General features: G+C 58.5%; 1 protein-coding gene across 5 annotated transcripts in view; it reads right to left on the bottom strand.

Annotated features, from left to right (window-relative positions):
* DPP6 (dipeptidyl peptidase like 6) overlaps window positions 1-15,438 on the bottom strand; it is an 846,041-nt gene that overhangs the window by 18,222 nt on the left and 812,381 nt on the right. For all 5 annotated transcript variants that reach the window (XM_032483043.1, XM_032483045.1, XM_032483041.1 and 2 more), the window contains exons 17-18: window positions 15,252-15,299; window positions 2,559-2,657 (exon numbers count right to left, since the gene is read on the bottom strand). In XM_032483043.1, the coding sequence (XP_032338934.1) occupies window positions 2,559-2,657; window positions 15,252-15,299 (147 nt within the window). The remainder of the gene's footprint in view (window positions 1-2,558; window positions 2,658-15,251; window positions 15,300-15,438) is intronic.

Genomic DNA, 15,438 nt, shown 5'->3' on the forward strand with positions numbered 1-15,438 from the left:
TGAGCTGGGGTGCTGAGTGGATTGGAGGAGGGGCCCTGGGCTGGGGGGTGGGAAGGGATCTTGTAAAGGAACCATAGTTGGCCTCAAAGGCTGTGGAAGAAAATGAGGAGGGAGGGTGCAGAGAGACGGGCTGGTGGGGGCGGGGCAGGGCGGGGAGAGGGCATCTGACCAGGGAGGTCGCTGGCTTCCCGGAGCGCGACCTGTGCAGCATGGGGGCCTGTGCAAGGGCCCCCGGCTGGGCGTGAAGCTCTGCCGCGTGCTAAGCCCCCCTTTTTCATTTCGCTGGGACCCTGCACGTCACAGAGCCTCGTGAGGTCTGCAGACAGAGACAAAGGCGGGGGGGGGGCACGGGGGAGTTGCTTGCTTGCCTGTTCACCCCTCCCCCCTCCTTCCCTCCCTCCCTCCCTCCACCCACTGTCCATCCAAAGTCATCTTGTTCTCCTGCCTCTTGGTTCTTCCTTGTAAATGGAAGGCACAAAGACGAGTATCCAGTTGACCTGAGGCTCTCGTGCGTCTGGCTCTGTCTGAGTCACAGGGTTCCAAGTTTCGTGCGGCAGTTTGTCCCAGTCACGGACGCCATACGTGCGGGCAGCCCAGCCTGGACCTATTTCCTTGGAACGTGCCGTCTCAGCGATCGGGCTCCCCATAGCAGGATACCCCTGGGCCGCCAGAGCAGCTCTCCTTGCAGGAAACGGCCCCACAGGGAAGCGGGTGGCACTTCAGGTGAACAAGCTGTTGTTCAGCTGCATCCATCAGAGGCCAGCATCGTCCACAGCAGAGGCGTCCCCTCCCCGCCTGCGGGAGCGGGTTTCAGGCCTGGCTGACTCAGGGTTGCTGGTTTCTGCCCCAGTGAAACCCGGCGCGGGCTCCGACGGGGCCGCTCGCCACGTCTTCCTGGAGGCGTTGCCCTCTCCTTCTCATTCCGTCGAGCTGGGGCTCCTGAGGGCCCCGTGAGCCCTCATTTTCTGCCTGAACCCGCGTCCCTCCTGCCCCTCACCTTCTGTTCCGTGGTTCCCCCCGGGCCCTGAGGACGGGCGTCTGCAGACGTCCCAGTTTCTGTCTTGCTCTTCTTAATCTATAGCTTCTCTTTTGATCGTGATTGACGTGCTGCAAGTCAGTCGAGCGGGGTTCTGCTCCCTGGACACTCGACGCTGCCTGTGGTTCCAGTGTGTCCTGCGGGATCTGAGTGCATCCCACGGAAGTCGAGAGAAACCCAAACCCCGGAGAGACGGTGGGGCTGAGGCCCCTCTGGGCATGACCACATTTCTCGTCACGGCCTCCACTCCTGCTTTCCCGGAGTTTACTTCTTCTCCTGCCTTCGGACCCTTCCGTATTCATTTCCCACAACACCCCCTTCATCCGAGTGACCACACGTGGACCATTTTAAGAGAAAGTCCCTGCATCTGTGGGGCCGGGAGAGGGGGATTTCCAGCACATCCTGTTTCCTGACATTTCTGACTGTCGGAGGGGAGCACATAACCCTGCCCACGTCCCCAGCGATGTTTAGAGACGGCCCAACACAGTGACTCCACGCGGCCCAGCTACAGGGCCCGGTGACGGTCCTGGACTGTGGGGCCCCGGTTCCGGCTGGACGGGGACAATCCCGAGGCTGGAGCAGTGTCAGCCCCCCGACACCCCACAACGAACGACGCTCGCCCCTCCCGCACTGACCCTGCTCTCCCTCCTCCGGACCGACTCCCCAGAGGCTCCTAGGCCAACTGAAAGCGACGCCGGGAAGCCCACCAGGTCCCTCCTCCCTGGGAAGCTCCCCGGGACCCCAGGCCCCGCTCCCGCTCGCCACTGCGCTCCTGGGCCGTACACCTCCTGTGTGGACGGGGTCTGATTTTGTTCCACGTGGCGAGCCTAGGTTCCTGCCCCAGGGACTCACAGTCTGTTGTGTGGCTGTCTTCTCCAACAAGGAGTGTGGATAGTGCTCCAGGGCCCACGGTCCCGCGTGGTGAGCCGGTGTCCGGCTGAAGGGACGGGTAGACAAAGAGCTCCCAGGGATGGTCTGGGGCGGCAAACACGGGCTCAGGCCACTAAGCCCTCGTCAGTCTCAGCGCTGTCCCGTCCATCCCTGGGGACCTGCTGACTCAGCTCAGAGGCGGAAGCCTGTTTACCAGCCGCAGGGACGAAGGGTAGATGGTTCCTGAGCGGACGACTCAAAGATGACTTTGCGGTTTGAAATCTAAGTTATTTGAAACCAGTCAACAAACAGAAGGGCAGTGTGGAGGGAGACCCAGCACAGGGGAAGGTGGGAGATGGGTTTGGGGCGTTCTGCATTTGGGGTTTGCACGAGCAGATGTCTGGTGGGCAGGGAGGCACCAGGGTGGGCTGGGGGGGGGCAGAGGAGGAGGCCTCCAGGGCTCTGCCTCCCTCTGGAGACGGGAGCCCGATTCCAGCCAGCGCTCTGGGGTCCCCAGAGCCGAGCTGTCAGCCCCGAGCCCCCCGCTCGCTGCCCTGCAGAGGACGCAGCCTGCGCTGGGGCCGGGGGCCCCTGGAGCACAGCCGTCAGGGCCGGGCCGTTCTCCGTTCAGAGGAGGGAGCGTGGCACTTACTGTAATCGTCAATCTCGATTTTCTTGTATTCTACTCTAGGCATCTGGCGGTCGTTCACGGCTTTCTGCACATGTTCGTTTGTTTCTAGGTCAAACATTTCTGAAAGAAAAAAAATGACACATCTAGCATCAGCAACCACTTACTGAAGCCCCGAGTGCTCGAGTGCCGCCTGTCACTCACGCCCGCCTCGGCCCTGCAGGGGACACATGCTTCTTCCCCTGCAGGAACCAAGGAAGGCAGAGCCGAGATGGCGTGCTGGGTCACGGGACGAGGGGAGAGACAGTGCAGATCAGGCGGGTGGCCGGCGCGCCTGCCCCCAGCGATGTTCGCCACCCACGGCCTTACCCATGGCCTTTCCCACGGACACGGGTCGGTTTGGGCATGTCTGATCTCCAGACTGCTGGTTTGGGGAAGCGAGCTTCACGTATCTGTCAGACCAAGGGGCTTTCCAAACAGAGCGGCCACAACACCAGCATGGAAAAGACAGCAGAAGCTGGAGTGGGACCTGGTGACACCTTCTGGGAAAGTGGACGGATTCAGATCTCTGTCCTAACCGTAAGGTGGTCTGGCTTTGGAGACCTGGGTGTGGACGGTCGCTGGAGCTGACAGTGGGCCCCAGGAGCCGCGTCTGCAGAGCGGGGGCCCTGGCCCTTCTCGCTCCGAGTCAGACAGGCGGCTCCATCCTGATCTGCACCTTAGACGCACTGGCTCTTCGCTCCTGAGGCTGTAATAACGCACAAAGGCCCCCAGTGTCCCTCTCCCCGCATCAGCCCACGCCACTGCTCTCCTGCGGAGATGGCCCCCCGCCTTGCTCCACCGTCCAACACGGAACAGGACCTGTTCGGCTTCTCCTTTCTCACCGCCACCCTACCTGTGGGGACAACTTGTGGTTCGTTTGAAAGGAAATTCTGTCTTCAAGGGGCTCGACCTTTGGCTGGACAAGTCACTCTGAAACATTCCCCAACATTTTAAAGAATAAATGAATCTCACAACCATCCCCCATGAGAAGTGCCTTTAGGAACGGGTGCTGTGAGGTGTGTGCGCCTTGAGGCCCTGCCGGTGAGTCACCACTCAGGGTTTTACCTGTCAGGCCACCTGCCCTACCAACATGGCTCAAGGACTCGGGGACGGCTTCTGAGCAGGACCAGAGTCAGGTGAAAGTCCCCAGGGCTTGGGACAAGCAAATAAACAAAACAGAGAATGTTTTACAAGTTGCTGGACACGGCTTTGGATGTATCGCTTTGATGAACACGTGAGGGGAGAAATGGTGAAACTAGCTTTCACGTGGGCAGAGTTTTAAAAATCTGAAGTTGGACCCCCCCCCCCCACATCACACAAGAAGTGGTGTCCTTTGTACCAAGCTGGAAAGGACAGCTGCGCCTGCAAGGGACGTGCATGAGGTCCAAGCAGACTGGACCTCAACTCCGAGACCAGGAGACGCGGCCCAGAGACGGCACCCTCTGCCTGGCGGTCACATGTGTGTCAGGGAGGGGACGCCCGACCCCAGCGTGGTGTGCACGCCCCTCTGCCTGCCGGCACGCCTAACGAGCAGAGACAGCACACGCTTCCCTGAGTCCAAATGCCCTCCACCTTTAACACAGCATTCCAGGCACACACAGTAGTGAAGAGAAGTTGGCTTATGAAATAGTGACTGTTTATTCTCCATGTTCCATTCATATTTATGGGGTGGGAAGATTAGAAGGGAGCTGCACAAGATAATGAAAAGAATAGCATTTTTCAAGCTCTTCGCTACCTCAGGGCCCTTGCACTTGCTGTCCTATGTATGTTGCTGGCTCCCTCTCCTCCATCAAGTCAAAGTCACCTCCTCAAAAGGAAGCCCTGACCACCCACCTGAAGTACCCCTCCCCAGGTACACTTAACAACTCCAAGCGATTTGGTCATTTGGCTAGCTGCCTCCCCTCCAGCGCCCATCCAAGGCACAGGCATTCAGTCCCATCCCAGGGACAAAATGTGCTAGTTTCCAGGAACATGCGTAGATCTGTTTATGGAAATCTGATTCATATCTTGGAAATGACTCATCTTCACAGTGGTTGAGGTTGGGTTTTGCCCCGTCTTTCCTGTTTCCACATGCCCCCTCCTTCACAGCCCCAAGAAGGTCTCTGATGGAGAAGAACCTAGAAAAGACTGAGAGGCCCTCCTGGGTGTTTCAGGAAGCCTGAGGCTCTCAGAGGGTCCCGGTGTTGGACCTCTTGGTGGGTAAGAGTTGAAGCAACTGAGGGCTGATTATGAACCAGTGCTTCCCGCAGAAGGCAAACCAAAATGAAACCAAAATACATATTCACTAAGTTGAGAGAAAAGTTTCCAGTGCTGGAAGGACTAATGAGACACCAAGTTACGATTCAGTTAATTCCGGGAACTGAGGAAATGCACTGATGCTACCCAAACGCAGGTGTATCGCAGGAGCCAGAGGATGGATCTTATGGGGCTTCAGGAAGCCTCAGCCCCCCAGGCTGCGGTCTGGCCCTGCCTCTCTGCCTGCCTACGAGGTAAGCCGGGTAGAGACAGGTAAGGGGCCCAGGGTGCGCGGCCATGGGTCCGAGTAGAGAAAAGGAAATCTGCCAGGATGAGGGGTCAGCAGAAGCACCGGAGGAACGTCTTCACTGCCAAGGGCAGGGCCTGTGCCGTCGGGGAGGCGGCGCTGAGCCTCTGCTTCCGGGGGCCGGGCAGGGCTCCAGGTGGGCCGGCCCAATGCCCGCACTTCAGTGAAAGAGGAAAGAACAGCCTCTTGAGGTTGGCCACGACTCGCTCTTCTCTCCCCGCATGGCCTTGGGACTCGCTGTTTCTGACAGCGGTGATCTCGCCTGCTGGTCCTGCAGGAGAGACTCCACGCTGCGGCCGCTGTGCTCTGCCGCGCCCTGCGAGCCGGGCAGGCCTGGAGTTAACGCAGACTTGCCACCAAACACGGCTTGGCCACTTCCCGGACCTTGGAGCCGCGGCTTCGGGCAGGAGCGCACATCACGCCCTAATCGCACGTGGCCTCCACAGACAGCGTCTGAATAGCGAGTCCCTCTGCACTGATATTCCACCCTCCGCAGAATGGCACCAAGGCAGCAGACTATTAAATTTAGTTAAATATTAGATTTCTCATTGAATGATTGCCCACACAACTGGTTTTATCAGCAGAGAGCTGGCTGCCCCACAGGGGAGTCGAGTTAAGCCATTTTATTTGTTCCCATAATTGCATTCCAGGAGGGGAGCAGCTCGGCAGAGGAAATAAGAAAAGACTGGCTTGTTCCCCTAGGGTTCTTCTTTTGACTTTGGGGCCGTGGGGACCTCCAGTCTGGAGCATACAAAGGGCCACTCCTTAATTAAATGTGAGCCCCTCTAATATTTGGTGGAATTAGCTATTATCAGATCCGGACACAGTGAGGCTGCAGGCTCACGGGGGCCGCCTTCCTGGCTGTGCCCCGGTGGGCGGACGCTGCGTGGCTGTTCTGAGACATTGCTGGTTCCAGTCATCGGTGGAATGGCCACTGGGCTGAATTTTGGGGAATTAGTGATGAGAAGCCAAGAGGCAGCTGACCCAAAGGAAAGCACTTCTGTCTGCGCCCTTTCTCCCGTTTCTGCAGGAGGTGGGAGGTGGGACTGAACCTGCACAGGGACACGTGGGCTGGGCAGCCCTGCCCTGCCGCCTGGGTCAGCCCGCCCGCCTGGGTTTCCGGTGCCTCTCGTGCTCCAGTCCTCTCTGGTTGTATTTCAGACAGCTTCCTTTTGTGCGCCTGTCCCCGCGGTGCCAGGACCCTGTCCTCCCAGTTCAGGGACTGTGACATCCCTGACACCGCCCCAGGGCTGCGCGGCTCAGATTGGATCCAGGCTTTCCAGATGCCCCCCTCAGCTGGAGACCGCCCTTCTCCGAACTCCCAACTGTCAGAGTCAGAGTCATACGGTTTGGGTAATAACTGTTCTTTTCGCTGTGTCCATCTTTCTCTCCAGGTGGATTCTAGGCAGCGTGGAGGCAGGGTGATGTAAGTGCATTCACTCTGGTCCTTTGTGGTATTGGCCGTATGGGCAGGCAAGCAGGGGTCGTGCAGAGGGGCTGTGTGCAGCGTGGACGGACGCGGCCCCTGCCCCGTCACCTCTGTTCCCACTCAGGAAGGGGCAGCAGTGGCACTGAGCCGCGGACCTGCCGGCAGCCCTGCCGAGTCCCAGGAGACGGCGGGGGCTGAGGGAGGCGCCCCCGAGGGGCGAAAAGTGCCGTGTGCTTCGTTCTCTCCACACTCTACGTTAGTCAAATGCCAGCTTGCCCCGAACCGCCTGTGTTTTGGCTGAGAAGGAGCCGTCTGTAAACCTGATCATCACTCAGTTCCTTCAGAAGGGCTGCCTGTGTGCGGGGCCTCAGGACCCAGGAGACTCTTCAGACACACGGGCACTGAGGGCTTGGCGAACCAGCCACACACCTGCCGACACCTCCTGGCATCTCCCGGCCTGTCGTCCCTCCTACCTGTCCTCAGGAGCCTGACGGGACAGGTGATGCACCTCAGGGGGGCGTGTCACTCGGAGGAAGACGGGGAGGGGCAGGGGTGGCTCCCAGGCAGAGAGCCGTGTGAGAAGGGGCCGGGCGCACCCAGCCCGCGCCTGGCGTCATCTCAAAAAAGAACCGCTGTGGCTCCACCCGGCCGTGAGAGGCGGTCCCCCAGCTGAAGAAGGTAGCAGACAGAGGCCTGGGCTGGAGTTCCGGGGCAGCAGCCGCCCCGGGCGGCCCACGAGCAGCTGCCGGGCGCTATGGGCGCCGTCCATACGCCCCCGCACCGCCCCACCCCGGCCACTTTGTCCTGCAGGCGGCACTGGAGGGGGGAGTCGGGGGCTCACAGCCCCACCTGGAACTGTGTCCGCACCCCCGAGGTCACGCCCCTTCCACACTCACCTCAAAGCCAGCAACTATTAACGTGGGTGTGTTGTTTCTCGACCCCGTCACCTGAGCTGTCTGAATGCTTTGGTCCCAACCATAATTACGTTCTTGAGGCGGCGGCTTCTAAATAATTCCGAGGCACGTCTATGACCCCCGCAGGCTCTGGCTGTAGACAAGATTTTCTAAAGGGAAAGAAGTCAAGTATTCCGGGGGCGGCTCTGGGTCAGGGGGCTGAAGTCTGCCCTGCTCTGAAATTTGAAATGACTGTTTCAGAGTTCGGTGTCCCTCCTCTGCTGCCCAGGCTGGGCGCAAGGCCGAGCTCCTGCCTCACAGGCTGTGACGAGGGGACATGAGATCAGACACGGAGAATCTACAGCCGCACAGCCACGACCAGGGCTCTGTGGTGCGGCCGCGCTCACTGCTGCTGCCACCATCACTCCCCAGGCCTCCAGTCTTCCTCCGGGCCCCCAACCAGTCTTGTCTCCCTGAGATATTCAGGACGCAGCCCCATGTAGGACCAGCACACGTGGGCCTGGTGGGGCCCGGACCTCACAGGACCACAGGCAGGGCCGTCCGTGCAGGTGGGGACGAACACCATCTGCCTACATGACGCTCCTGGAATTTTTCCAGCGGGGCCCCGTGGCCAGCCAGGCCTGAGCGTGACTTTTCACCCATGAAGAGCAGAGCCAGTGTGCATACACCTGAGGCCCGAAGGCTGGTCTGAGAGCCATCTGGTCCTGCAGGCGACGCACCCTGATCCGATGCGGGCAGAGGCGCCAGGAGGCTTCGATGGGCCCATCGCACCTCAGCCAGGCCCGGGCCCTGGGCGCTGACAGCACCCCTCACCCGAGAGGGGCCCACCCAGTCTGACAGACAAACCAAAACCTGAGGGCATTCTGTTCCGGGGGGGATGAAGCTGGGGACGAGACAGGCCAGGAGGCCCCGTGGGCCAAAATCAGACGGGTCAGAAGTTAAACACACAAAGGAAACCCCCGCAGGCTTCCCAGCGCCGATGCCCAGAGGCTGGCTCAGCTCTGGGTTTGACTTGCTATCAGGACCTGCAACTTCCAGCTCTAATTTCCCAGGTGGCTCAGGCTTGGGGTCCAGGGTGGGGTCTGCCGCTCAGACCACTGTGTGCAAGTCAGAGTCTCCTTGAGACCCAGCCTGGTGACTGGCACCTGCCCGGCATGCGGTCCACGGCCAGGCTGAATGACTGAAGAATGAACATTCTAGTTAGACTTTTAAACCCCTGAGCTCACTGGAGCATCCCCTGTGCGACCGACTTCTCGCTGTTTTCCGTCTCTCCCTTCCTCCCTCTTCCTCTTCCCGCTTCTTCCTGCTTTCTCCTCTTGTTGAGATCATCTGCTCCTGAACAGTCAGAATTCCAGAAGCAGCAGTCTGAGCGGTCAGTACTCTCACCACTTGAACCTCGATTCTCTTTCCTGGGGACGGGGCTGAGGCTGCATGTGCTTCCTCGCGGGGTCACGGGCGGGGGGCGAGGACGGAGGTGAACGGGCTTCGTCACGCACCAGCTGACTGTAACCATGGTGATCGTAACCCCTGGAAGTGGGGTGCCAAGGCCTTGGGGTCTGGCACCTGCCACACACACAGAGGGTGGGGATTTCAGGTTATTCCCAGATAGGGGAGCCGGGGGGCGCTCCGCTGAGGGCTGACAACCAGGCAGGACCGACCTACATAGTCTTTGCAGAAGACGATGAACTGGGAGAAAGAACAGGCCTCGCCCCGTGAACTGTGTGACGTGGAGCAGAGACCGCAGCCCCGGGGGCGCCGGTTTCCAGTCTTTAAAACAAAGAGGCTTGATTTGTTGCCTGACATCAATTTACTCTAAAATCTCTGATTCCCAGAACAAAATGGGTCTTTTGTTTTCTGCCCTGAGCCCTGGGGTGCACAGCATCCCACACTCCCAGTGTCATCAACTAGTAAGTCACCACTGGGCAGGCATCCGCCCATCGTTCCAAAAATGGGCACCTGTTACTGAGAATCAAATTATTTTTTGGTCATTTTAATGATAAGCAAAAGTTCAATTCTCCTGACCAAAAGTATAAAGCTTCTCTTTTGCTGTGCCCATTTGGGATTGAAATACATTTTCTAGGAACTAGGACGTGGGGTTAAGCCCGTGTTCTTAAACTGGGGTCCACAGACGTGCAATCAGCCTCAGTTGCTTTTCCTTGAGACAGTGTCTGCTTATTGTTCAGGTCTGGGAGACACTCGATTACCAGATGCTCGCTCGGGCAGCAGAGGGGTGTGAGCGCACCCGCCAGGGGTGCTCGGGAAGAGGCGGAGCCCACCAACCAGGGTCAGGGCAGCATGCGCTGGTCTGCAGCTGAAGACAGACTTGGGACAAAGGAGCAGTGAAGAAGAAGTGTGGGACACAGCCCCAGAGGGGCAGCGGAAAGCAGACGGAGGGCGAGGTTTGTGTGAAACTGGTGAGGGGAGGGCGGGGGAGCGCCCCACAGCCTTGCTGGGTGAGAGGACAGCGGTGGGCCCCCCATCACTTCAGCTCCAGCCAGCTGCAAACCTTGTGTTTCTGCATTTGGGGCTGGGCCACGATGGGCAGCAGGAAACCTATTTCTCTGACATGATACTTTCCACAGAGATGTCTCAGAGAAGCAGCTGTTTTCCACAGCAGTACAGGGAAAATGAAGATGATAATTTAAAAAAAACAACCCAAGGTAACCTGCACCTCAAATCCCTGCCACATCTGAAGGACCCCGACAATCTTCTCTGAAGCCTTAGGTCCAGGTCGGTCTCTTCCTGCAGGTCGGCTGGGACCGCGTCCCTGGGTTTGGCAAGGGCCCAGAACTCAGAGCCGTCACTAATTAACGCGTAAGTCTCTATGGCTTCTCCTGGACATCCGCGTGAATCGCTGCACTTTCTGTCCTGTGTCTTCGTGTCTTTTATGTTCTAAGTGGTTCTAAGCCCTTTAAGTGCAGGTTCAGGTGTCAGATCTTAGGCGTCCACACGAGACCCCCTCCCCTGTGTGGTCCCCCCTCCTACTGGCTCCTGCTGGCCCTGGTGCTCGCAGCCAGTCAGAGAATCTTTGTTGGTGGGGTCCCCCCTTTTGGGGACCTGTCTTAGTCCTGGGCCTTCATGGTCCAGTACACGGGAACTCTCTCACAAGCTCGCTCAGAGCAAAGGAGCCAACACGAAAACGGCCAGTAATTACCCACAAGATCACTCCTCTCAGGGACTTGCCTCCTGGATTCGGCCTCCTTCCCCTTGACCCCGTCAGTCTCCCCTCCTTCCCAGGCACGCGGGCCCTCGTGCCGTCGGGGGCCCACGTGAGGAAGGTCGGGCAGATGGGCTGTGTCACTTTAGGTCTCGACACAAAAACCCCACAAAGTCCTCCCATTTTCCCCCTTCCCATCCACAGGGCCACAAGCCCGGCCCTTGGACAGGCTGGGGCCACACTCTGGAAGGAACCTGCAGTCCCAGGCCAGGCGGGCAGCCAGGAGCACCCGCCTGCACTCTGCGCGGGCAGAACGGAGCCCGTGCTCTGCTGCGTGTTGGCTGGAATCGTGTCCCCACAAAAGACGCTGAAGCCCCGGCCCTCAGGACCTGGGAGGGTGGCCTCATCTGGAAATGGGGTCTTTGCAGAGCAAGTCAAGTTAGACTGAGGCCATGGATGGGCCCTGATCTAATGTGACTGGTGTCCTCGTGAAAAGGGTCGATGTGGACACAGACCTGCACACACGGAGAAGACGGAGAGACCGGGCAATGTCTCCTAAGCCAAGGACGCCAAAGGCGGCCAGCCAGCCCGCAGTCGCTGGGAGGGCTGGGACAGCTTCTCCCACTAGCCTCAGAAGGAAGACCCCTGCGGACCCCGTGAGCTGCGACCCACGCCTCAGAACTGGGCACAGCACACTTCACCTGTGTAAGCCCTGTGTGGGCTCCCACAGCCCCCAGAAGCCAAACACAGAGCCGCTGAGATCGCGGTGGTGGTCAGGGCAGCTGTCATCACTCAGTGATGGCCTCCTGACTTTGAGGTGGCAGGAAGCCCGGATCAAAGACACTGCCCAGCGCTCCTGGCAGCCAGGCCTGGACGCGCGGCTGAGTCATAACCAGGAAGATGGAAGCAGAAGTGTTGGCGGCTCCTCAGGAAGACAGCGGAGGGACTGCCCCCATCACCGGAGTCACCCTCATGCATGACCCTTCCTCCTGTCTTCCAGCCTAGAGTGCAGGTGCGAGGGCCACTCTGCACTACGAAGCACCCCAGAGGGTGACAGCTACACGCTGACATGCGCTGGGCGGGGCAGGTGGCGGGGTGACAATTACGAAGTGGCCACTGCAGCCCTGAGCGGCACATGGAGGGAAGTGCCTTCCGCCCAGTTTGAACAGCTGCTACCTGGAGTTTCCTGTCACACTTGCCTAAATGCAAACCCAATGGATGTAAGAGATTTCCATATTTTAAAAGAAGCCTTCGTGCAGGTGTGCCGTCCTGGCCCGTGGGGATGGCTCTGCGAGGCTATTTCCGGCACCTGCTGGGTGGGGGGGGGATGGGCGGGGAGCGTCTTCCTGGCGCCGCTCAAGCCACCGCGTCTGAACTCAGTCAGACCCCAAACACAAACACCCGTGTCCTCTGGGGCGGTGGGTACCACAGCAGCACAGCCGCAGTCATCACTCACCTTCCAACTTAATTTGGTGGCTTACGTCAAACGTCCAAACAATTCTGACATCCTGTTCTGCACTGAGAACTATAAACGCAGAAACAGGCGAAGCCAGGAGGAAGCGCCTCCCGAGGCTGAACTAGGCTCCGGAGCTCGACTCTAACGTACGCGGAGGCTTGGAAAGCAAAGGTGACGGGAGAGAACGCCACACGCTGTCACGGGACGCGAGTGCTGTCCTGTCCTGTCAGCCAGCGCTCAGCTGAGAGGAAGCACCAGGGTGTCCCCTGCAGGGGACATGTCACGGAGAGGAACGGGACTCCCCGTGCAAGGCAGCCTCCTCCCGGGAGCTACTGCTGCTCACCTCCCGTCCCCCTGGTCCCGTCCCTTTGCTGCCGGGAGTGCAGCACGGGAGGGCGGGCCACCTGCAGACGGTCAGACGCTTCTTCAAAACACCGCTGTCGGGAGCGGCGCCGCAGGCTACGGCCGACAGCCCACGACCGACCGGCACGGCCCGGGCTGCCTGGCTCCCGCAGCTCCCGCCAACGGGGGGAGGAGGCGGACGCTCGGCTGCCCAGGAGAGCTGGGCAGCACCTCAGGCTCGGGGGCGGCAAGCCCTGCCCCGCGGGAGGGCCCTGGCAAACGCTCTCCTGAGCTCTCTCAGAGCGCCGCACGGACCCCGTGCGTTTCTTTACCTTATAAACAGAACAGATGAAATATTGTACTGGTGTGTTCAGACATGTCTGAGATACACACCTTTTTCATTTTCACTCACACGTGGGCCTTAGGAGAATGACGGTGACTTTATCCAGCATGTGGGAACAGGGGGAGGTCACTGCTGGGGTAGCACAGAGCTCAGTGCACTGTTTTGGAAACTTCCTATGAATTGGTAATTTAAAAACTAGATGTGACTCTCAAGAAAGCCATCACTTAAATACTTTTACTTCTTTGGAGGGTCCTGTTACTCTGTCCAAGTCATGGGGTCACACCGTGCCTACCTTTTAAGAATGCAGTTTGCCTTTCAGCCACATTCGGGCCTGGATGTGATCACGGTTAAGGATTCTGAGGCCCAAGAGCAGGAAAATGTCCCACGAGCCTCCACCCCCTCCCTCTGTTCCCACATGCAGCCTGTAGTGTGATCACCGCAGTGTGATCGCTGTAGTGTAGTCACTGTCGTGTGATTACTGTACTGCAGTGACAGCGGTGTGACAGCCACGGCACAATAATTGTGGTATGACGATGACTGTAGTCACCGTAGTGCAACGGCTGCAGTGTGATGGCTGCGATGCGATGACTGTGGTGTAGTCACTGTAGTGTGATGACTGTACTGTGACAGCTGCGGTGCGATGACTGAGGTGTGATGACTGTGGTGTAGTCACTGTAGTGTGATGACTGTAGCGTGACCACTGCAGTGTGATGACTGCAGTGTGCTGACTGTGGTGTGACGGCTGCAGTGCGATGACTGCGGTGCGATGACTGTAGTGTGATCGCTCTAGTACAGTATGTAGACAGGACACTGACCTTGGTGCAATGCAGGAACCATACATCTCACCCAGTTTTCATCAGGCTACATGTTTTTAAGAAGGGAAAAACTTCATAAAATATTAGGAAATTATCTACGTATTCTTAAGTTTTAACAAATATTCAAAATGAATAATACACATCTTTAAAGAAAAGAAATTTCCCTAGTTGACGGTGTATGAAAGATTTCTCTTTTTAAAGTGAAAACTACAGCTAAGATGAAGAACTTTAAAAGAGCCCTATTGCGCTGGGGGGTGTCTGCAACCCCTCCGGGCTGTGCCCTGTTTGGGGGTCCACCCGCCCTGGCGGGCCGGCCTCCGCGTGGGCTCTCCACGCCCTCCGCCCACGGGTGAGCAGCACAGACCATTGCTCTCCAGCCCTGGGGGTCCCTGCCTCTCTCGGACATATGGCCAGACCCCCAAATCTCACAGCCCCCAGGACGGTCCCAGCTGTGCTGGAGCAGAGGCCAGAGGCTGGGCGCCTCTCCTGACCTAGAGAACTTGCCCCCGAGCCCGGGGAGGACGCTAGAAGGATGCTTCCTGCCAGCCCCCCACCTGTGTACCCCTGGGTGTCACACGAGGACTCTGAGCGGCCTTCATACCCATCCTGGCGTCCGTTTTGGTGGGCCTTTTTTTCTTTGCATTTAAATTATTTATTTACTTTTGACTGTATCACTGCTTACCTTTAGTTCCGGGCGTCCAGCCATGATCTGACAGTTTTGCAGAATATTAGCATTACCCGGGAATATTTCTAAATACCACCTCTTTAAATAAATCTGTTTTATCCACTTTTGGACACTTTAACCATTTTTTAACTCATGTCTGAATGCTTCTGGAGCTCTCCTTTTCAAGACTCTCCTCTAACCGGCTCTCCTCGGGGAACCCCTGAAACCCTCCACCGAGACAAGAGGCAGATGGCTTCCCGCGGGGACTGCATAGGCCGCCCTGGGGCCCGACTCCCTGTGCGGAGGGGGGACACCGAGCAGTGTCTGCCAGGGACGGCGGTACCCGAGGGGGTGGCACTGTGGGAAGGAGTGGGGGACCAGGGAAAGTAAAGGCTCAGGATTCCTCGGGCACTCGGGCAGAGTAAGGCTGAGAAAGGGACCAGGTCAAGCTCTCTACTTCGCAGCCTGACAGAGGGTCTGCCTGGGACTGCAACATCGTTTCCATTTTTTTGCGTAAATACACACATACACACGTCAACCCCAGAGTGCGTGGGGCCTTCAAGAGCCCCTGGAAGGTTTCCTGCAGCGGCATGGATGTGAAGCCCCCGCCTCACATCGGTGCCATGACGATGCCCCCAGACCCACAGAGACATGCGCTCAGAGCACCCAGGGGCCCTGCCCCAGTGGGAGGGTCCAGAGGAGGGAGGATGTGGGCAGGGCTGGCCTCGGGAGCCCACGCTGGCCGCTCTGGTCACGGGGCTGTGTGCCCGGCTCAGCGTCGTAGACGAGGCCTTGGCACTGGTGGGGTCGGGGACCTCCTGGCTGGGTGACTCGGACCTCCACTTCCATCATATTGACCAGCGTGGGTGGTGGCGGGGTTGACTCTGAGCCACCAGGATATGGCCCTTCCCTGTCTCCAAACAGACTGTGTGCCTGGGTGAGCTCACACAGCTCTCTTGCTTCTTTCCTCCCGAGTCGCAGCAAGATTTCAGAAAAGACCAAAAAGCACTTACTTTTCTTGTCTGTGGTGTTGTGTACAGTCACCGTGGGGACCCCAGGACCTGTGTCGGGTAGAGAAGAGAGACCAGAGGAGAAACAGAAAGGACAGGTTAGTTTGGCTGAAAACAAAAGAGAACCAAGTCTTCATGACATTTGCTCGTGGGGACCCTGCACACATGGCTCCGCAGGAGAGCCATCAAG

This window comes from Camelus ferus, chromosome 7 (assembly GCF_009834535.1).
Source record: "Camelus ferus isolate YT-003-E chromosome 7, BCGSAC_Cfer_1.0, whole genome shotgun sequence".
Classification (NCBI taxonomy): domain Eukaryota; kingdom Metazoa; phylum Chordata; class Mammalia; order Artiodactyla; family Camelidae; genus Camelus; species Camelus ferus.